Source organism: Myotis yumanensis, unplaced genomic scaffold (genome assembly GCF_028538775.1).
Source record: "Myotis yumanensis isolate MYYU_CA2020_CCGP unplaced genomic scaffold, mMyoYum1.0.hap1 SCAF_17, whole genome shotgun sequence".
NCBI classification, from domain to species: Eukaryota; Metazoa; Chordata; class Mammalia; order Chiroptera; family Vespertilionidae; genus Myotis; species Myotis yumanensis.
The window spans coordinates 21,553,424-21,576,553 of NW_027223768.1; the positions used below are offsets into that span (position 1 = coordinate 21,553,424).

General features: G+C 38.5%; 1 protein-coding gene across 8 annotated transcripts in view; it reads left to right on the top strand.

The window, feature by feature from the left end:
• Positions 1 to 23,130, top strand: part of RASAL2 (RAS protein activator like 2) — a 245,434-nt gene that overhangs the window by 193,297 nt on the left and 29,007 nt on the right. For all 8 annotated transcript variants that reach the window (XM_070396884.1, XM_070396885.1, XM_070396886.1 and 5 more), the window contains 5 exons: positions 2,029 to 2,138; positions 13,556 to 13,709; positions 16,718 to 16,816; positions 18,066 to 18,620; positions 20,933 to 21,077. In XM_070396884.1, the coding sequence (XP_070252985.1) occupies positions 2,029 to 2,138; positions 13,556 to 13,709; positions 16,718 to 16,816; positions 18,066 to 18,620; positions 20,933 to 21,077 (1,063 nt within the window). The remainder of the gene's footprint in view (positions 1 to 2,028; positions 2,139 to 13,555; positions 13,710 to 16,717; positions 16,817 to 18,065; positions 18,621 to 20,932; positions 21,078 to 23,130) is intronic.

A 23,130-nucleotide genomic window follows, 5' to 3' on the forward strand; every position in this document is an offset into this window, starting at 1 on the left:
TTGGAGAACAAATAAAAGTAACTTTTCCTAATTACGCTATGATTGTACAGGAGACCAGACAAATGCCTGTCTCCAAGAAATATGGTCTTCAAATGACAGCCTTGTCAATCAATCTCTGTAAACCCATAATAAACAAAACAAACAAACAGAAATAGCCTAAGGGATAAAAACAGCCTAAGGAATTTGTCTACGTGGTATTTTCTAGAAATTTTTACCGTTATTCTTTGGTATATAAGAACAATGAGAAATGGCATAAGCATTTTTTTTAGTCAGCAAAATGGTTCTACTTTTGATTTAAATAAATTTGTTTCCATTTTTTCTATTGGAAAGAATGCCTGTGTGTTTACAAAACACTTGACATAGAAGAATACTGTAGTAGTCCACTCTGCTGATTCATTAAATATTTCCAGTTCTCTTTTTAGATACATGGTAGGATTGCACATCCTTTCCCTATTAAAATTAGGTGTTGGCATGTGACCTTTTTTGTCCAGTGAAATGATACCATAAGTGACATGAAGTTTTAACAGCTGTTACATAATTTGTTGCATTTCCTTTATCCTGTTGCAGAAAGTATAGGAGCACATGGATGGAGCTTCTCTTAGCCAAAGTCTCTGTGTCAGAACAGTATAAAGCTGGGTCTCCAACTTCTTAATTGATCTGCTTATAGACATGTAGCATGGTTTATACCACTAAGATTGTGGAGTTATTAGATAAGCATAACCTCGCTTACCCTGATTAATATAGCCTTCACCCCAAAATAGTGGATATGGTGGTAACTAAAAAAATATAAAAGGTTTGACATGCTGATATTTCTTTTTCTTCCTTATGGAAATATATACTGGATATAGCTTCTATAAGAATAATAATCTCAAGGTGATTAGGATCTTTTTCCATGTGTCAGAATACTTTGAATTATAACATTCTCTCAAGGCATTTTGATATATTCTATAAGGTGTCCTTTCATTTGCCCACAATAGAATTGTTTCTTGAAAACAGTGACCATTGTCATTCATTCCTGTGTTTAGCCTTTTACTCAACAAACTTTTTTAAAAATATGTTTTATTGATTTCAGAGAGGAGGGGAGAGGGAGAGAGAGATAGAAACATCAGTGATGAGAGAATCATTGATCGGCTGTCTCCTGCATATCCCCTACACTGGGGATTGAGCTTGCAACCCAGCCATGTGCCCTTGGCCAGAATCAAACCCGGGACCCCTTCAGTCTGCAGGCTGATGCTCTATCTACTGACCCAAATCTGTTAGAGCCAACAAACTTTTTATTGAAAGACCATTATTTACCAGGTGCTAAGACTAGGAAGATGTTCAAGAACTTTAGATAGTTTGGTGGAAAGTGGCAGGAGGCAAGCAGGGGCCAAAAACTACAAAGGACTTTGTTCTTCTGAATTTTAGATACTTCAGTGGTTTCATAAATGATACTTATTTCATTTTAAAATAGTTTCTCTACATTTGAAACTTAATTTTACAAATATATCCAACTTGATATAGACCAAGTTTTAACACTTTTGAGACCACCAACATATTAATCTGTACTGATTACTTAATTTTTTTTTAATCTCTCAATGAGCCAAGTAACTTCTCACCTCAGGGCCTTTGTATATGCTGTTCTCTGTCTGTTTTTCTTTAAATTAGTTCAGAAAATTACTGGATCCTATTTCTATTGAAATTGGTGACACCATCTTCTATATTTTTCTATATTATGTTATGTTTTTTAAAATATGTTGTTAGAATTAGTTTTTCTACTATTGCTAGTATAGAAACAAAGAAATAAGAAATTAAGTGCTATCAAAAAGTTTAATTTATCCCAATTATGATAGAAGAAAAAAATGTGATCTCATTATCAAGTGGTTTCAAGCAACTATTATTTACAAATTAAAAAATTAAATGCTGAGCTCTGTTTCTGGTCTTCATTATAAAAATATGAATATCATTTGCAAAGGTAGTGGAGAAGAATTTGGAGACAGCAGGGTTCCCTTCTGGTTCTCTCCCATCACCTCTGCCTTTTCATTCTAGGGGTTCTTCAGCAAGCGCCTGAAAGGCTCCATCAAGAGGACCAAAAGTCAATCAAAGCTTGACAGAAACACGAGCTTTCGGCTTCCATCCCTTCGCAATACAGATGACAGGTAGGAAGTTAACTTGCTTAAAACAGAAAAAGCAGTTTTACAGTGGGTTTTGTTTGATAAGGCATGTTGGTCATCTGTAACTTTGCATCAATGACAATTGGAAATATCCAATACAAAACTTACTTTTTTGTCTTGCTCAGGTTAAAGCAAGGTCCAAAATGTTGGCTCAAATACCTAGCCAGTTTAAGAATCTTATAATATTAGAGAATGTATGGATACATAGTGCTGTTTTATAGAATCAAGTTCTACTGGTCAGAGATATGCCTTTTTTTTTTATAGAATGACTATAAGGGATGATGGTGATGAGGATGATGATGATGATAGCTAACATTTTTATGGGCACTGTACCAAATGCTTTATATACATTATCTTATTTAATCTCTATAATAATCCTATACGATATGAAGTTAACCTCTTATCTAATCTAATAAAAGAGAAACATGCAAATTGACCGTACCTTCGCTATGCCCCAAGCCACACCCACCAGCCAGTCAGAGCGACTGTATGCAAATTAACCCAACCAAGATGGCAGCCAGCAGCCACGGAGCTGGAGCAATCAGGAGGCTTGGTTGCCCCAGCGATGGAGGAAGCCAAGCTTCCCGCTTGCCCTGGCCGGCTGTGGCCTCTGCTAAAGGCAACAAAGTTTCAATTATAGAAGCTAAATAAATCCCAAATACCTGCTTCCAGCCAGCCTCACTGGGAGCTTGGGTGGCTGGGGACCGTGGCCAGCCTGCAAACAGCCATTAGCCCCTCACCCAGGCTGGCCAGGCACCCCAGGGGGAACCCCCACCCTGAAGGGGCTGTGGCCAGCCTGCAAACAGCCATTAGCTCCTCACCCAGGCTGGCCACACCCTCAAGGGGTGAGGGTCCCTGCTGGGGGGCTTGACCAGCCTGCAAACAGCTCTCAGCCCCTCACCCAGACTGGCCAGGCACCCCAGCAGGGACCCCCACCCTGAAGGGGGTGTGGCCAGCCTGCAAACAGCCATCAGCCACTCACCCAGGCTGGCCAGGCACCCCAGCGGGACCCCCACCCTGATCCGGGACACCCTTCAGGGCAAACCAGCCGGCCCCCACCCGTGCACCAGGCATATAATAAAAGGGTAATATGCAAGTTGACCCTAACAGCAGAACGACTGGGAATGACTGGTCACTATGACACACTGACCACCAGGGGGCAGACGCTCAATGCAGGAGCTGCCCCCTGGTGGTCAGTGCGTTCCCACAGGGGGAGCTCTGCTCAGCCACAAGCCAGGCTGCCAGCACAGCAGTGATGGCAGGAGCCTCTCTCACCTCCTCAGCAGCACTAAGGATGTCCGACTGCAGCTTAGGCCTGGTCCCTGCTGGCAAATGGACATCCCCCGAGGGCTCCTGGGCTGCCAGAGGGATGTCTGACTGCCAGCTTAGGCCCAATTCCCCGGGAAGCGGGCCTAAGCCAGCAGGTGGACATCCCCCGAGGAGTCCCAGACTGCGAGAGGGTACAGGCCGGGCTGAGAGACCCCCATGAGTGCACAAATTTTTGTGCACCGGGCCTCTAGTAATCCTATAAGTGGCAAAAATGGTATTTGAACTTTGGCAGTTTGGCTCCAGAGTCCTACTCTTCACTGCTATGTTTTCTAAGCATATGGAATAGGTCTTATTGCTTTTCAGTGGCATCTGGAAGACATCTATGAAAAGGAGGCCTGGATTTCAATAACTAGGGCTACCAGCTTGAGTAAACCCCAAATGCATAGCTCACTAATGATAACAACCTTCCAAAATCATTGAATGTGTGCTAGGATGGATACATTTTTAATACTTCATATTCCATCATTAATAAATAAAATCTAGGAAATAGCACTTATTGTATCTTGACACATCATCACCATCATCAGTATTTATTGAATACTGACTATGTGCCAAGCCTTTTTAATGTAGCTTCTCATGTAATACAACCCTAAGTACTACTATTACTATCCTCATTTTACAGATGAAGAACTAAGGCAAAAGAGATCGAGAGACTTGCCCAAAGTCACATTTGAACTCATATCTGCCTTTCATATTTGATACTCTTATTTATACTTGGGTTTCTTTTGTTTCAGTAAGTCCATTGTTTTCAGTTATCTGCAAAACAAACTTCAAAAATATGGATTATAATCTCTGTAATAGCAGACTGTAGACTTGCCAGAAAGAATTACTCTCATTTTGTAGAGGAAGAAATGTGTCTTCCATACTGAGTTGATAAGAACTACTGCTTTATCTACTCTCCTTATCCCTGAAATACATTAGAGGTGTTCTGTGAAATTTGCAAGTCTATTCAATTTGCAGTGTAATTGTATTGTTCATTATCTCTATTATACCTCTTTGTATTAAGGTTATCTTTAAAAAACTGATCTTTTCTCCTCATATCTTTTCCTTAGATTCCTATTATTCTGCAACTTTTATCATTATAAGAATTTAAATCATTTTATAAATATTTTAATAAAAGGGAATGGTAATTTTTTTCAGAATATTGGTTTTTTAAGAACAAGGAGGTTGTGCAGCAACTAAAACACTCCCAATTCAATAGCCAGCTTTGCAGCATCCTGTGTAAATGAGGGAGACAAAGAGATAGTTTTTACACGAGTTGTACTTTATTTTTTAAACTTGCACCAAATATCACTTTCTTATTTTCAAACAGAATGCTCTCTTCTATTCCGTTTTGCTTTAGGTAACCTACAGGAATTCTTGAATTGGATTACCAAAAGATTATATTCTCTTGAGTTTCTTACATCACTGCTTTGTAGTTGGTGCATAAGAAAAAGGACATATGTCACCCCAAGCACTTGTACATCAGGGTTTATAGAAACATTATTAAAAGCCAAGAAGTAGTGATGACCCAAACGTCCATCAACTGATGAAAGAATTAAAAACCAATATATTCATACAGTGCAATATGATACGGCCATAAAAAGGAATGAAGTACTGATACATGGTACAACATGGGTAAACTTTGAAAACTGTATGCTAAGTGAATGAAGCCAGTCACAAAAGACCATATAATGATTCCAATTATATGAAATGTCCAGAATAGGCAAATCTTTAAAATATTTAGAGACAGTAGATTAATGGTTGCCAGAGGCTGGCGATATGTGGGGGCAGAGGGTGATAAATGAGGAATGACTGCTAATGGACATGAAGTTTATTTTTGGAGTGATGAAAATGTTTTAAGTGTAGATTGTGGTGATAATTCCACAACTCTGAGTATACTGAAATATACTTTGAATGGGTAGTTTTATGGTATGTGAATTATATGTCAATAAAGATGTTAAATTATTTTTTTAAAGAGCTGGCCAGGAAGTACTTTACAATGAGCCTCATTAGTCTATAAGCTCCACTCCAGCAAACAAAGCTTCCATTGAGCTTTTTAGTGCATTACTCTTAAGTAAAAACAGATAGCCAAGATTCTCCAGATATTTGAGAAAAGTCTCCAACATGAAAGACAAATAAATAGGAGGAAGGAAAAAGAACCCAAACGAAACAGAGATAATATATAGAGCCAAAAACAACTTCAGAACATAGTGAATATTTTTAAAAGATAAGATTGTGTATCCGTGAGACAATAGCAAGAAGGAACACCAGTGAAACAAGGAAGAGAGCTTGGAAATTAAAAATATAAAAGCTAAAGTCACATCCCTTTCCCAGAAAGTGGAACAGAAAATGAGAAAAATCAACCCAAAAGGTTTTAGTAAAAGAGAACATAGAAAAAAAATTGGAGAGGAAGTTATTAAAGAAATAGTACAAGGAAATTTCCTAAAACAAGAAAACATAAAAGTCCACATTGGAAATACCACCAAATTCCCAGCACAGTGAATGAAAAAAAGAAGACACCCCTCCTCCCCCAACACACTACACATCACTTCCCGTCATCATGAACTGTCAGAACATTGAGACTTAAAAAATATCTTAAAAGCTTCTAGAAAGAAAAAGTGGATTACATATGAAGAAGGGGTGGAGGACTGCCTTGGAATTCTTAACAGAAATGTTGAGAACCAGAAGTTAGTGGAGCAATGTCTGCAAAATTCTGAGTGGAAGTTATTTTCAGTCCAATATTCCAAACACAGGGCAGTCCTTGAATGTCAGACTGAGAAGTCGGGAGTTGGTTGTATAAGCAATGGGAAACCTTTAAACATTTTTTGGTAAGGAAATGACCTAATCAGAATTTGTGCTATGTATGGACTAATCCAGCAGTGGAATTTCAAATGACTTTGTTTGCAGAGACTAAGTTTGGGGGGCCACTTAGCAAAAAGCTATTTGTAAGAAATAATGAGGGCTCTGAAGAGGGTAGTGGCAATGGGAATGAAGAGGCAGAGACAAGATAGGAGGAACATTTTAGAGGCAAAATCAATAGGATGTCACAAAGTCATTATTGTTCCAAAGCCATCTAATCAGATAAAAGCTGGTAAAGTGATTTCCTAGAATCAATATTGGCAGCGTTTTCACATTAAAGCCATGTTATGTAGGAGGGTGTTGGGATAGGAGAAGACTCTGATATTTCTGCCTTTCATTCAAATATACTTTGAAAAGTTTGAAAAATTGGAAATACTGAAAAACGGTGGTCAACTACATTGTCAGGCATTCCAGGATTCCAAATGCCTGTCAGGTTGCCAACTTTACTCTGGAAGTGCTGCTCAAATCCACCAGTTTTGGGGTAAAGATAAGCACATGTCCCTCAAATAAAAACCTTCAAAGTAATATTCTCTATTCTGAGGCTCAGCTTGTTTGTTCTTTCTCAGGAGATACCTAAAACTGAGTGTAGTGTTCTTGAGCTTCTCCTATTTAAAACTATTTCTTTAACTTTTAATTTGAATTTAACTACTCAAAATAAGTTGTAAAAATAGTACATAGGTTGCAAACCTTTCTCCCTGCTTTCCCAGTAGTGATATCTTATAATTGTATGTGTATCAAAACTAGGTAAGTAACATGGGTATAATACTATTAACTAGATTGCAGACATTTTTAAGTTTTCTCCAATTTTTGTATGCACTCATTTATGTGTGTTTATAGTTCTCTGCAGTTTTATCTTATGTATACATTGATTACCTATACACTACCACAATCAAGATACAGAATTGTTCCTTTTCCAGAAAGAACTCCTGCTACCCCTTTACAGTCATACCCGCCTCTCCCATCCTTTCCTGTCTCCTATCAACCAGTAATTTTTTTACATTTCTTTTCTTTTTTTAACATATCTTTATTGAAGGGAAAGGAGAGAGAGAGAGAGAGAGAGAGAGAGAGAGAGAGAGAGAGAGAGAAACATCAATGATGAGAGAGAATCATTGATCGGCTACCTCCTGCATGCTCTCTACTGGGGATCGAGCCTGAAACCTGGGCATGTATGTGCCCTTGCCTGGAATCGAACCTAGAACTCCTCAGTCCTTGGGCCGACTCTCTATCCACAGCCAGGGCTTTTTTTTTTGCTTTTTTTTTGCTTTTTTTTTTTTTTTTACATTTCTATAGGTTTATTTCAAGAATCTTATATAAATGGAATCATATAGTATGAACCATTTAAGATTGCCCTTCCCCCCCCCCCCCCCCCAACTAAATAGAATGCCCTTGAAATCCATCCAAGTGGTTGTATCTATCAATAGTTTTGTTCCTCATGTTGCTGGCTAGTATTCACTGTATGGATGTATCAGAGCTGGTTAAACCATTCACCCACTGAAGAACATTTGAGTTGTTTCTAGTTTTTACCTATTATGAATAAAGTTGCTGTGAACAGTTGTATACACATAAGTTTTCCTTTCTCTGGTGTTAACACACAAGGATGCAATGCTGGGTTGTATGGTAAGTACATGTTTAGGTTTATAAGAGACTATCAAACTATTTTCTGGAGTACCTGTACTGTTTTACATTCCCACCAGCAATGTTTATGGGGTTTTTTGGTGTCCCAAGAGATTTTCACATATGTTTTTTTCTAGATTTTAGAAGTTTTATGATTTTTAGCTCTTGTTCAGTCTAAGATATTAATCAAAACTGCAAAGTTGCTCCTGCCAAGCCAGTTATAGGGAGTCTGTCTTCCATTGTCTTTTTTTCATCTACTCGTAACATAGTGCCTGACATATTTGCACACCAAGTAATTATTGATCGATAAATGGATTCATACATATATTCATTTATTCAGCCAAACTAGAAACTAATGAGAAAGCAAATAGTCATGGGTTTAAGAATGATTAACAAGTAAATGTCATTGAACTCCATCAATTTTTCCTTCGTTTACCCTCTTTTCACCCATACTTAATTTTATGGCAATGATGAGATTTTAAAAGTCTAACAAAATTCAGAAAAAGAGAAAGAAAAATTATTAGTGTTTTCATTCACCCTTTAAATAGCAAGTATGTTAGTTGAGTTAGTTTATGAGTGTGGTTTGGTTTAGTTTCATGGGTGTTTTTTAATTCAGTATAGTTGTGTTTATATTAAATTGTTTAGTAGGCATAGTAGAGTTTATTCCATTTGTAATTTAAGGACAAAAAAGGAATATGGTACAATTTCTGTAAAGAGATTGTCATATTGGAGGCTAGTTGAATTTTCTGCCCTCCAGAACATGTTTTAATATTTATAATCTTGTCTTCCTCTGTGTCCAACTTCATTGTATATATGTGTATTTGTACTAGAATACCTTGAATGTCATTTTTGTCTATGATGATATATTTTCTTCCCATGTGTTTGTTCATTTTAAGTGACAACTCAGGTTGACAAGTATCCTTTTTTACCATTAGCAGCTGGGCTCATTAGACCATCCTGTCTAGAGGCAGAGAACAGGGAGAAGGAAGATCAGCAGTGTATGTTATGTTTCCATAAATAGCTTTTTGTGTGGCTGGTTGTGTGGGTTTCTTTTAAGCTAACATAAAAGCAGTGAGTAATAGAAGCAGCGGGAACTGGCTTTAACTGCAGCGGATACCCAGTGCAGCTAGAAGGACTTTTTTTTTTTTTTTTTTTTGACACACAAGTAGAACTCTGGTGAATGAACTTTAATTTCTTTCTTTCTCCTTTAATTCATGAAGGGAAACCTTTAGCATTGTAATATAGGAAAGGATATGCTTTTACAAACAGAAAACATCAGTTGGATGTTTCATGGATACCAGGTTTGAAAAATAATTGAAATTGGGAAACAAAGCTATATTTTTCCCAAAGTGAGAGCTCAGATGCAATTTTTTTTAAAAAAATGATTAGACCCTGTGTAAATTTGCGGTGTAAGGATAAACAAATTTTGTTAATTACTACCTGGGAAATTTTCAGGTGAGTCCAACTGCTGCGAATATACATTGCTGCACCCACTTATGGCTGAGCTGTCTCTTCAAGAATTCAGTGGAGCAATCTGGAGTCAGGACTGCCAAGCCAGCAGAAATTCACCTGCACTGGAGTACAGGATTTTATGTGGCAATAAGCATTTTTAATGAAAAGTTTCCCAAGTTTAGGGTTGAATCTAAACATGTGGCAGATTGAGCTAGCACATCCAAGCACTATTGGTGCTTTGGGGGAAATCTGGCTTTTTAACAAATTGTATGATTAAGCTGAGTAAAATCCAGCTGTGTTTTACTTAACACTGCACTAATCAAAGTTAAGTTGACTCCCTTTTTCTTCATCATCACTGTATCCAGTGGTGTATGTGTTGGCTCCTCATACCCCACCCCTTCACATTTGTCTTTTAAGACTCATTTCAGATACGCATGTGTGTTAAAGCAATATAATAGTCACTCACTGTAGTAAGTAATAGAAAGCCTCTCCTGCCTGTAGTTTATCTCTTCAAGCGGTCAGAAGCTGCAGGTAATCTTCATCTGCAAAGCAGTTAGATTTTTAACCCTTACCTCTCACATTGCTAGAGGGAGGTCTTAGATCTTACACAGAAATCAAGGTTGTCAGCTGATCTTAAAACAAAATGTAAAACCATGGTGTTACTACTAAGAACTAATATTGCTTCTGGGAAGCAGTTTCATGATTAAAGCAAGAAATAGTCAAATTGGAGCCCTGAATTATCCTTACACGGTGTTTGGCATTGGTGGGTAGGGGTGTGGGTGTGAGTCAGGGAAAGAACTCAAGGGATTCACTTTCAAGGTTAGGTTTCTTGATGAGGGTCATTGTCAAAGTGGACTGGAAAAAATGTTTTGAATTTTTATTCTCTCAATAAATTCACATTTTGCTTTCCATTAGAGAAGTAAGTAAGCTGCCTTACCAGCTGCTAAAATTCTCTGTTTAGCAGATCTAAGAAAATCAATTCTTATGAAGGTATAGGAGATGGTAAATATGACTTAGAGGGGATTTGAGGTTACTGATGCTATTATGTATAAATATTTGCACAGATAATGCCATCCCCACTCACCCATCCCCCAGCCATTCCCAGGCTACTTGATCTTACTGTTTACTGTAATCCTGCTTCTCTGGGAATTACTTCTGTCTTCGAAGAGATACTTTCTTCCCAATACAGGAAGGGCTTGCTTATTTATTCAGTAGTAATGTGGAACATATTAATGACTTTGGGGTTCAGTTCATTGGGTGGGTGTAAGTATGTGCACATACATACATACATAAATAGTGAACAATAGGAGATTCTGAACTATGTTTTAATGCTGTTTCAGTAACTGGGAGGAGTTTTGAATTCTAATTCCAAATAACTTTGTTGCAAAATCTGTTTATAGCTATGTTTGGAAGTTAGACCTCAGTATCGAAATGAAGTTTGTTAAGCATTGGAAATTCAGTGAATTAAGAATTTTACCCAATTTTTTTCTAAAAGAAAAAAGAATGTGTAACCCAGATAAGATAAATGTAAAATCATACCTAGAAACATTAGAGTAAGCACTGCACAGAAAATAGAATAGATGTGAGAGAAAGATTGTACTTGCAAGGTAGAATGTAGCAAATACTTTCTAACAGGAGGCAGGGAATCATATGAAGCAAGCTAAAATTTCTCAGCTTTGTTTCCTAGTAGAGTTAAGAGATTCTCCTCCACCCCCAGGTTGCCTCAGTTTTTCCTACAGCCTCTGACTATGAGAAATTGTTAATGGAAGTGGGTGAGGACCTTGCCATTCCTTTCTTCCTCTCTTAAAGTGGTAAGCTTGCAGAGCATGCTCCTTGAGTCCTTCAAGCTGCAGCTTCTCCCTGCTGCCTTCAGCTCTAATCTCCTTATAGGTGTAGCACCATGGCAACAGCCCAGCCTAGAGCCCAGGAACCTTGTTTGTGTTACCTAAGGGGCTGATGCAGTCTGAGAAAGAGAGGAAGGAATATTACCGATCCTGCCGTCTGTTCAGAAGATGACTTCATGTTCTGCTGTTTGTCTTTCTGTTCTGCTTCTGTTGAGGATTTGAAATTACGCCTGGAAAACATTGATCCAAAGATGTTATCAGTAATTGAAGGCATCAGGGAAACCATCTTCTATTGGTTCTTGTCTTCTAAACAGAGAGTTGTTTTCTGAGATGTAGTTTAGAAAGTGACTTGCTATACCGTGACATGTGGCACCGCTATGCTTTGGGGTTGCACTGCCAGTTGGCTGTACAATTGCTTCATGTAGGTAGACATTTATTTTGTTTGAAATAAAATTAATTTCTGTTTTATAATATTTTCCTAGAGAATTTTTAAAAATAAAAGTGAGCCTTTTGTCTTCCCTCCTTCTATGTTAAATATGCCTTTTGGTTTCCTGTTGTGAGGCTCACTATCAGAGTGTGAGGCTTTTTCCGTCCAAATAACTCCTCCTGGGAAAATGGGCTGGAATTGTTGTTTTCTGTATGTTTAAAAAAGATTACAGTATCCTATTGCCTCAACCAAGCTTCCTGTGAAGCATAGTGGGAAAGTTGCATGCTAATCACATTAAAGTAAAATTATTTTAGCATTTAATTATTTATAGTTGTTGCATTATATAACATGTCATTATCTTATCCAGTAAAACTAAAGGAAATAAATGTGGAGCTGCTACATTTTTATGTACAAAACATTATTTGGCTTTTGTGCATACTTTCGTGCAACATTAGTTGGCTTTTGTGCACACTTTTGTATATTATTAATGCTAAATATAATTATTGGCTTTTTGACCTTAAAAAGACTGCTGAATATCAGAGCACACGTTTGTTAGTCTAAACATTAAATGGAAAGAATGGAGTAAAATCCTGTTGCTTAAGATGTTTCCTATTATATGGAGTTTATTAAATGATGTTAGAATGGAAACAGAGGGAAAGAGCAGCCTTTAGTGCTAATTTCCTATATCTCATTACTTTATAATTTAACTGAAAGCTACTCTGACATTTCTGATATTTCAGTTCCTTTTACTGTTTTCATGGTTATTTCAAGGAAATGAATGAAGCTGCTTATTTAATATATTTTACAAAAATTAATGTCTTCACACAAGGCATTTCTTTTTATCCCTATTACTAGGTACTTCTGCTCTCTCTCTCTCTCTATATATATATATATATGTATTGTTTTATAATATTTTATATTCATTTATATATTAAAAACTGTGGGGTTTTCAGCCAATAAATAATATAATTACTGAGTAAAACTGCATGGCTATCCATTACTGAATTCAAAAATATTGTGCATTATATTGTTTGACTTTGCTAATTCCTCCAAGGGGAAGATAGTAAAGTTCTAGCTCCTATGGTGACAAGAGTCATGATTCCCAGCCTTCTTTTTTAAACAGCTAGGAAACAAAATCAGTCAGGATGCCTGAATGGTATTCACAAAGAACTGTTCTTCTAGATGAGAGCTTAAACATTTCTTTTGTGGGTGGGAGGTTTCTTCAAGGCATTTTATTCTTAATTCATATTTATACAGTAAAGCATGGATAGAACCAAAAGCTTGCCAGAAAAGAATGTCATATTGAGATGGAAATCAGACCTTTTGAAAGGCAGGGTCTTGTGCTGAAAAGCTTGGCTCTGACTGTGTGTGTGTGTGTGTGTGTGTGTGTGTGTGTGTGTGTGTTTATTCTGCCAAAGCAGAAAGAAACAGAATAAGGATTTAGCCATTACTATTTTATCAGTAATAGAAGAGGATAATCTGAAAAGGAGAAATAATGTCTTTTGATAATACCTTTGTACAAATAAGAATATATAAGATAACCTTGAATAGTATAAATTTCCATCTCCAAACAGGAGTGAGGGTAAAAACATCTGTACTGGAGCTTTGAGCTCCCTTGAGACTAGTACAATTATGATATGTATTTGCTTTATTGAGGAAAAATTGTGTGTGAGCACACACAAATATATATATATATATATATATATGATTTATATGTGCCACATAAATATGGTTACTGTTATTGTTACAGATTAACTAATTTGCTCCTCATTTTGCTCCTCATTTATTTTTTCCTTAGTTATTTATACATTTCTTGTCAGCCTCCACTGCATTAGACTGTCATTTCCTTGTTGGCCATGTAGTTACATTGTCTTACATATCTTTTTCTATGTTAGGTCTCGTGGGCTGCCTAAACTGAAAGAGTCCCGTTCCCATGAGTCCTTGCTGAGCCCATGCAGTGCAGTGGAGTGTCTGGATCTTGGCAGAGGGGAGCCCGTATCAGTGAAACCGCTTCATAGTAGCATCCTTGGACAAGACTTCTGCTTTGAGGTAAAAAAGTATAGAAAGAAGGAAGAGTAGTCGAACAACTAGCAGATCTTCTATCCAATAATCCTGTGTTTTTATTACTATGGTATTGATGATTTGATCATCTTAACTAGTTTTCGTTACTGGAAATTATCTACTTCTAGGGAAAAGGCTTGGAAATCTGTCAATCTAATTTTATTGGTGGTTAAAGTTATCAATGATGGCTTCTCATTCCTTTTGACTTAATCTGCTTTCAAAGTAAATGAGTTCTTTAGTACATTCTCAGCAGAGGCCACAAGACTAACAATAATATTAAATTTGTATTTCAGTTTTTTAGTATTGGTAAAGATATCAAACACTATCTTGTTATTTTTCTCCTAAAAGTCTAAGCCCCAATTTTAATGATTCTCTGAGGAAATTGACCAAAAGGTAATTTTTCTGTTTCATGGGCAGTTTAAGATCTGGGACCATGTCTTACTTATTTTTATAATCCCCTGCACCTTGCACAGTTCCTGGCACATTACAGGTGCCTGATTTCTTAAATGAACAAATTGTCCTTAACCATTTTAACATGTCACTAATATAAAACTTATCAATGAGATTTTTTTTAACATTCTTTTTTAGGGGAGGAGGGTACTAAGTCTTCAAAATCTCCTGTGAATTTTACATTTATAGCGCATTTCAATTTGAACTAGTTACATTCATTTCAGGTGTTCGCTAGTCATATGTGGCTAGTAGCTACCATATTAGATCAGAATATATAATCTGATCTAATTTACTAGGTTTTAATCTGAGATTGAGTTAATATGTGAGCACACTTAGCAGTTTGGACAAGTCACTTGTTAGTGTTTTTCTTATAAGTCACTTGAACTTCCTGTATTTTGAAAGTCGGTTCAACAGGTTATATACCAAGCCCAGTGTTAAGTGCTAGGCATATAGGTCACATGTTCCATTTTTAAAGAAAAGTGATAATAGTGGTCAGGTTACCCTCCTAAAGACTAGAAATCAAAGGTGAGTTGCCTAGTGGAGGAGATATAGATTCCAAAGACAATAACCCAATACTGGTAACTCTTTCAGTTTCATTAATACCATCTTCTCCTGTACTAGGGGTCCAATGCATGAAGATTCATGCAAGAATGGGCTTTCCTTCCCCTGGCTGCTGGCACCGCCTTCCCTCTGGCCAGAGCCGCCTTTCTGCCTTGGTTCCGGCCTTGAGCCACCTTTTCTCCTTCCCACGCTGCTGAGTGGCTGGGGCAGTGTGGAATGCCTGTATTCCACCCTGCCCTTAGCCGCTCAGTGCCTGTGTATGCAAATTAACCTGCCATCTTTGTTGGGTTGATTTGCATACTCACTCCTGATTGGCTGGTGGGAGTTGCGAAGGTATGGTCAGTTTGCATCTTTCTCTTTTATTAGTGTAGATAATAAACCGGTAATATGCAAATTGACTGTCACACCCTCACACAAGATGGCTGCCCCCATGCGGTCAAAAGATGGCCGCTGTAGCAAGATGGCCGGCAGGGGAGGGGAGTTGTAGGGGGATCAGGCCGGCAGGGGAGAGCAGTTGGGAGAACCAGGCTTGTAGGGTAGGGCAGTTTTGGGGGGACCAGGCCTGCAAGGGAGGGCAATTAGGGGTGACCGGGCTGGCAGAGGAGGGCAGTTGGAGGCGATCGGGCCAGCAGGGGAGCAGTTAGGCATCGATCAGGCTGGCAGGGGAGTGGTTAGGGGGTGCTCAGGCTGGCAGGCAGAAGCGGTTAGGAGCAATCAGGCAGGCAGGCAGGTGAGCGATTGGGAGCCAGCAGTCCCGGATTGTGAGAGGAAGTTCCGACGGCTGGGGATTGGGCCTAAACCGGCAGTCAGACATCCCCCAAGGGGTCCCAGATTGAAGAGGGTGCAGGCTGGGCTGAGGGACACCTCCCCCAGTGCATCATGCACCGGGCCTCTAGTAATATTATAATGAATGTGATGTTAGGGGGCACCCAGGGAGGCCTCAACCTGATCCAGGTCCTTGTCACAGAATAAGAAGGAATTCAAGAGGGTGACAGAAAGATTTAGCAAAGCGCAGTAATTTAGTAACATGGTAGTATGCACTTGAGAAGTGAGAGCGGGCAATCTTGGAGAACAAGACATGGTGATGGGGTCTGGGTGGAAGGTTTTTATTAAACACTAGAGGCCTGGTGCATGAATTAGTGCACGGGTGGGGTCTGGCCGGCCCGCCACGATGGGGGCCCATTGGGTTAGGCTGCGCGGGGAGGAGCCATGGGTGGTTGGCCGGCTGGCCCTGCCCCCAATCGAGGTGTTGGGGGCCAGATTAGGCCAGTTGGCTGCTGCAGTGCGCGTCATAGCCACCAGTCGTTCCAGTTGTTCTGGTCGTTCCCCTGTTCTGGTCACTGGGCTTTTATATAGATGGGCAAAGGGTGAGGGGATTGAGTGGCCCTCTGCTTCTGACTCTGGTAGGATGACTGCTAATGCAGCTCATTCTTTTCTCTCCTCTCCGGATAGTGATGATGATTATTATTATTTCTTTTTTGGTCCTCTAATTACAGGAAACTGGAGTGGGGGACGTAGGGGAACAGGTGGCGAGTGAAGGTTGAGTTTGTGGTGTTCCAGCCAAGACGGAGAAGGGAAGGGGTAGAGCTTGATGCCTCAAAAGCGTCCCAAGAAACGGGATAAGCTGTTTTAGAGACTCCTCTCTTCCCTTTTTAGTTATTTTTTATTAAGGCTCTCAGAATTAAACATATTCATTAGCAGTTCATTTAAGATGTGTCCTGAAAGGTTTTTAATTTTGGTATTTCAGAACAGTTTTAGGATCCTGAGCTGAATTCTCACTGGCCTTTGTAGTCTCATCAGGAGATAAGTGAGGATGCAAAGCAAAAAGTGGATGTAGATGTAGATATACCAGTAGAATCACAAAGCTGGTTTCATGTAGTATGATTTTGGTTCATAGCATATCTTAACTCAAACAATACAATTAGGAAACTAGAGCCCTCAAGCCCCATGTTTTATTTTCTTTATGTCTAACCTTTATGTTGAAGGTTACCTACTTGAGTGGAAGTAAATGCTTCAGCTGTAACTCCGCTTCAGAAAGAGATAAGTGGATGGAAAACCTTCGCAGGACAGTTCAACCAAATAAGGTAATAGTGGCTTTGAGGTCTAAAAAATGTGTAACTCTATAAGCAGTAAATTGATAGAAGCTAAATGCAGTGATAATATCTTAACTTTTATAGAACTTTTTAAACACATTCGCCATTTCAAACATATTATGCCATTTTATGCTGAACATAATTTTATTGCAGTTATTATCATGATTTTACCAGTGTAGATAAGAAGACTCAGAGAATTTAAGTAACCTGCCCAAATCAGAAGCTAATACATGATAGAAATGGGACTAGAACACAAGTTTCTTAACTACTTATCTTTTTTTATTTGTAGACATCAGTCGAGTTGCATGAGGGTAGCTACATGAGAACTTATGTTACAGAATGATATTTTGTAACCCAAATAAAATAGAATGTATATGGCTCTGTAAAATTCGGATACATTCTGTTTAGAGCTTCCTATTATCCTGAACAATGATATAATAATTCCTTTCATTATTTATTTACTAGAGGCCTGGTGCACAAATTCATGCACCACTGGGGTCCCTCGGCCTGGCCTGCAGGATAGGGCTGAAACTGGCTCTCCGACATCGCCCAAGGGGTCCCGGATTGCGAGAAGGCACAGGCCAAGCCAAGGGACCCCATCAGTGCACAATTGGGGCCGGGAGGTATGCGAGAGGTTGGCCAGCTGGGGAGGGACCACAGAAGGGCTCCAGGGCATGTCGGGCCCGTCTAGCTCAGTCCCGATCTGCCGGATCCCAGCAGCAAGCTAACCTACCAGTCGGAGCGTCTGCCCCTTGGTGGTCAGTGCACATCATAGCAACTGGTCAACTCTCTGCCCCCTGGTGGTCAGTGCACGTCATAGTGAGCAGTTGAGAGGCCTTAGCATGTCATTAGCATATTACACTTTGATTGGTTGAACAGACAACTGGATACTTAGTATATTAGGCTTTTACTATGTAGGATTACCCGTAATGAAGTATATAAGCAGCATCACCCAGTGGTCGGCAAACTCATTAGTCAACAGAGCCAAATATCAACAGTACGCTTGAAATTTCTTTTAAGAGCCAAGTTTTTTAAACTTAAACTATATAGGTAGGTACATTGTTATTAACTTAATTAGGGTACTCCTAAGGCTTAGGAAGAGCCACACTCAAGGGGCCAAAGAGCCGCATGTGGCTCGCCAGCCGCAGTTTGCCGACCACGGGCATCACCTATTTCAAAAGGAAAATGTTGTCTTTCTGGGATTTCAGCTCTCAAACTTAGCTTTATTACTTCTTTATAGGACAATTGCAGACGAGCTGAAAATGTTCTTCGTTTATGGATCATTGAAGCTAAGGACCTCGCCCCAAAAAAGAAATATTTCTGTGAACTGTGCCTTGATGATACCCTCTTTGCTCGTACAACCAGCAAGACCAAAGCAGACAATATTTTCTGGGGCGAACATTTTGAATTCTACAGCCTTCCACCTCTTCATAGCATCACAGTTCACATTTACAAAGATGTGGAAAAAAAGAAAAAGAAGGACAAGAATAATTATGTAGGTCTAGTCAACATCCCCTCTGCCAGTGTGACTGGTCGCCAATTTGTAGAAAAGTGGTATCCAGTGAGTACACCTACACCGAACAAAGGAAAGACAGGAGGACCTTCTATTCGAATTAAATCGCGTTTCCAAACTATCACCATTCTGCCTATGGAACAATACAAAGAATTTGCAGAATTTGTCACCAGCAACTATACCATGCTGTGTTCTGTCCTTGAACCAGTAATTAGTGTGAGAAATAAAGAGGAGTTGGCCTGTGCCTTAGTGCACATTCTTCAAAGTACTGGCAGAGCCAAGGTAAGTGGAAAGGAGGATTACGTTACCCAAAGTTTCTTCCCTACCTTGTATGAAGACACCAAAATATGATACTGTGGAGATGCAAATTAGAGAAATACTTGTTGCTAATGCTCAAAAAAGAAAAAAAGAATTGAGAAGGAAGCCTATTAGCAGTTCTTAGATCCAGAAAAGAGAGAGATTATAAAACTAAAGGAATAAAATGGAGAGATCACAAATATTTATTTAAAGTTCATTTGCATTGAAGATAGATACCACAGCTAGTTCTTTATTGTCTGAAAAATAAATTGGTGATATGGGCATGATAATCCCACAGTACATTCAAGGTTGTTTCTTACCGTGGTTTTACTCCTCATTATATATTGTCTGAGTTAAGATTAACCAGTGACATATCCTCTGGTTACAGAAGGAGGTATTCCAGAAGCATGCTGGGTATTAGCAAGCATCTTCATGGAATTAAATCTATATTTGGAATAAAAACAGCAAGGGATGTTACATAATTGGTGTAATATGAATCTTATTTCATCCTGAATATAAGTAAAAATTTAGGAAGATGAAGGAAGAGCAATGTGTTAATTGTATGAAGAACAACAACCAAATGATAGTCTTTGATCAGCCTGAACTAGAGTAATTATCACCTCTATGAGGCATATTCACTTCATTAGGCTGAGTCACTATTACATTATATACAAATTGGCCACAGTAAAATTGTGTTTCAGACCTAGAGGCGTTCACAGATAGAATAATTTATTTACAAAAGTGCTATTATGCTTTCTTGATATAAATCAGAATATGCTGATATATTCAATACTTAGTTCCTTATCTAACTATTATAATCCTATTGATTATAATTTTTGTGGTTGGATTTACTGATAATAATGTTTAGGTTTCTGGCATTAAAAAAGCTCAAGAATTTGGGGTGAGGTGTCATTGAAATTTTGATTGTCATCTTTGAAATTGTAGGGTATGTTCTTTCTGCTTTTTAGTAGCTCAAAGTTCAGGACATATGCAGAATTTTTTAAACAACCTTATTGAGGTATAATTTACAAACAGTAAACTATACCCATTTAAAGTGAAAAATAGAATGATTTTTGACAGATGATGCTCCCACTGAAACCACCAACACAACCAAGATACTGAATGTTACCATCACCCTCAGAAGTTTCCTCCTGCCCCTTATCCTAAGAGTTGTAATAGTGATTCCTAAGTCTACAACTCTTTTACACACTTGAAGGTACCCAGAGTAAATCCCATTAATATTTAAAATGCTTAATTTTAAAATAAATCCGCATATTCCCTGTTCTTGTACTTTAGAGACTTTGATATATCCAGTGAATACATAACATTCAAAATATTTGATATCATATTTCAAACTGAACAATAAACATATTCTTTAAGACCATTAAGAAATGAAGCAGCTATTTCTTAAGAATTTTATTTCTCATCATGGCCTTCCTTCTCCCTGGATAGATTGGGGGTGGAGGTGTAGCAGACAGACTGCCTAGAAAATAAGTTAAAGTGTTGAGTTCAAGAAATTCCATGTTGATATTGTGGACCAATTCGTAACTGTTAGATATTGAATACCTAATATGTGCAGGAACTGTTAAGTGCTTAAAAATATAGAGGTGAACAAAAATAGACACTGTCTCTGACCTCATGGGGCTTACAGTCTTTTAGGGGAAATAGATATTAATCAAGTAATTACAGAAATAAAAAGTGTGATGAGAGTGAGAAATGCCGAGAAGTGCGCTATGGGGACCTGACTAACGCGGTTCATGGCAGTGTTGGTCAGAGCAGACTTCACTTGAGGAAAGGATGTACGAACTAAGATCCAAAAGATCTCAGGAATTAACTTCATGACCGTTGGGGCAGGAATGATGGGGTGAGTGAAGCAAAACTGAGAGCAGCATTTGCACAAAATTTGTGGTGGATAGACAGCACCGTGTGTTAGAAAAGACTTGGTGTGTTCAAGGACCTATAAAGGAGGCCCTTGAGGCTGGAGCAGAATACAGAGAGTGGCCCAAGTTAAGGCTAGGAAGGTGGACAGAAACCAGAACATATGGAGACTTGTCAGCTGCACTCAGAATTATGGTCCTTACTCAAGTGCAATGGAGAAATCTGTGAAGGAATTTTAAACTTAGGGGTGGTGACACCTAAGATTTTATCCTGACTTAACTTTTTTTTTTTTTTTCAAATGAATCTGGTAGCTTTAGTTTTAAAGCGGGGTTCCCAGGATGTCTGGTATTTCATCAGTCTCTTCTGATGTATGTTATTTATTCAGTTGCTTTCTGCCTGATTGAACATTATTCTACCAGGATTTTCTGACGGACTTGGTGATGTCTGAGGTGGATCGTTGTGGAGAACATGATGTCTTGATCTTCAGAGAGAATACCATTGCCACCAAGTCCATTGAGGAATACCTCAAGTTGGTGGGACAACAGTATCTTCATGATGCCTTGGGTATGGAGAAGGAAAACATTTTCTTTTCTTCCCCTTTTGATTTTAAGTTATTTCATCCTCATGAGACAAACAAATTGGGCTAAACTTCTGGGTGTTGTTTAGGTCTAGCTGACTAGAGTATTATTCAAGATGTGGCTTTAAGAAGTCTCTGCAGTACTCACCAGTGGAGGAACAGCAGATGGGTTTATTACAATTTGTACAGAAAGAGAAAGCCCATCAGCATGTGCAGCTACCCCAAGATCCTCAAGTGTCTGAGATACACAATAATACCAGTTGGGGTGGGGGGGGCCTGTTTCCCCAGACGTGTTGGGTATTCACATCATGATATAAATGTACTGTCTTAAAAGTGTTAACATTTGTTATCATGCATCAATAACAAGGAAACGCTTGCCAAGTCCCACAACTCTCAGTTTCTATCTTCAAGGCCTTCAAAATTTTAAACAATAACTGACTTTTATTCACTCAGTAGTTCCTGTTAAGTCACTCACTTGCAATTCCAGGCATCAACCACTAAAGTAGGTTACGGTGCCAGGCACTTCACTGCACATCATGATAAAACAGGCATGAGTTCCTTGGAGAACATAGTCATTTTCTTTATCTCCATATCCCTGTACTTCACACAGAATGTAGACCAACTCTGTCCTATAAAAACATAATGGAGTTATATGTGAGTACTTGAAATTTTCTAGTAGTCACAGGTGAAATTAATTTTAATAACATTTTATTTAACCCATTTTATCCAACTACGAACAGGTAATCAGTATAAAAATTATTAATGAGTAAAAATTCTTTACTTTTTTATACTATTTGAAATTCAATGTGTATTTTACATTTATTGCACATTTCAATTTGTACTAGCTACATTTCATGTGTTCAGTAGCACATATGACTGTCAGGAGTAGACCATAAAGAATGTTGAATGAGTTGGATAGATTTTGCCCTCAAGGAGCTTATAGTATAGGGAGGTAAGAAAAATAAGAATATATATCCCTACAACTAAAAAAGAGAGAAACCATGTGCTTTTTCAAAGACTTAAAGAAATTGATTCTAGCTGATATTGTCTGTGCTATGGCAGGAGTCTCTAATGATACAATTGAAGATTTCATCATAAGCATTAAATAAAATAAAAAGACTTTTCAATGAATTCTCCGAAAAACAAATTAAATTAAGTATAGCTGAACGCTCTGAATCATTAAAGTTGTACTATAGTTCATACATTTTGGGAGGAAAAAAAGGGATGCTGTTTCCAGACTACTTAAAGAATTCTCTAAGAAAATTGAGTTAAAAGTTACCAGGTATATTATGTAATCTTCATTTCTCTTGATTAAAGCATTACTATTTACTTCACAGGCTCTGCCTCATTTACGACTTAAATCATCCATCTGTTGGCCCCCTTTACCTTTCTGATTGAAATCAGATTGCACACTGATGTCCTGTGACACACAGGAAATACCACCTGTGAGATATAGAAAAGCAGACCCTAATAAGGCCTGATTTCCATCCTTGGTGACAAAGGCAAATTCTTTTTTAGCAGTAATATGTTCATACATGTGGACTTATTTCTGCACATGAAATTAGATGCTAGATAGTAATAAGTTGATGGTTCACATGGAAAACACAGAACATTTTGGGCACAAACTTCCATTTGCATCATGTAGTGAGCAGCCACCCTCTTGGGCTCTGATTTCTTTCAAAGGCAAGAGAGCAAATGTAAATGGATTGTTGAATCTGTCTCAGTAATATTTTTTTTGTCTCAGTAATTTTTGATTGGGTAGGCAGCTTCTGGATACAAACCTATAAAAGGTTCACCTTTCAATGTGGTATTTTCCACATTATCAGACATGAGTTATAGTTTTTGGTTGTTTTTTTTAAAATATATATTTTATTGATTTTTTACAGAGAGGAAGAGAGAGGGATAGAGAGTTAGAAACATCGATGAGAGAGAGAGACATCGATCAGCTGCCTCCTGCACATTCCCTACTGGGGATGTGCCCGCAACCAAGGTACATGCCCTTGACCAGAATCGAACCTGGGACCCTTGAGTCCACAGGCC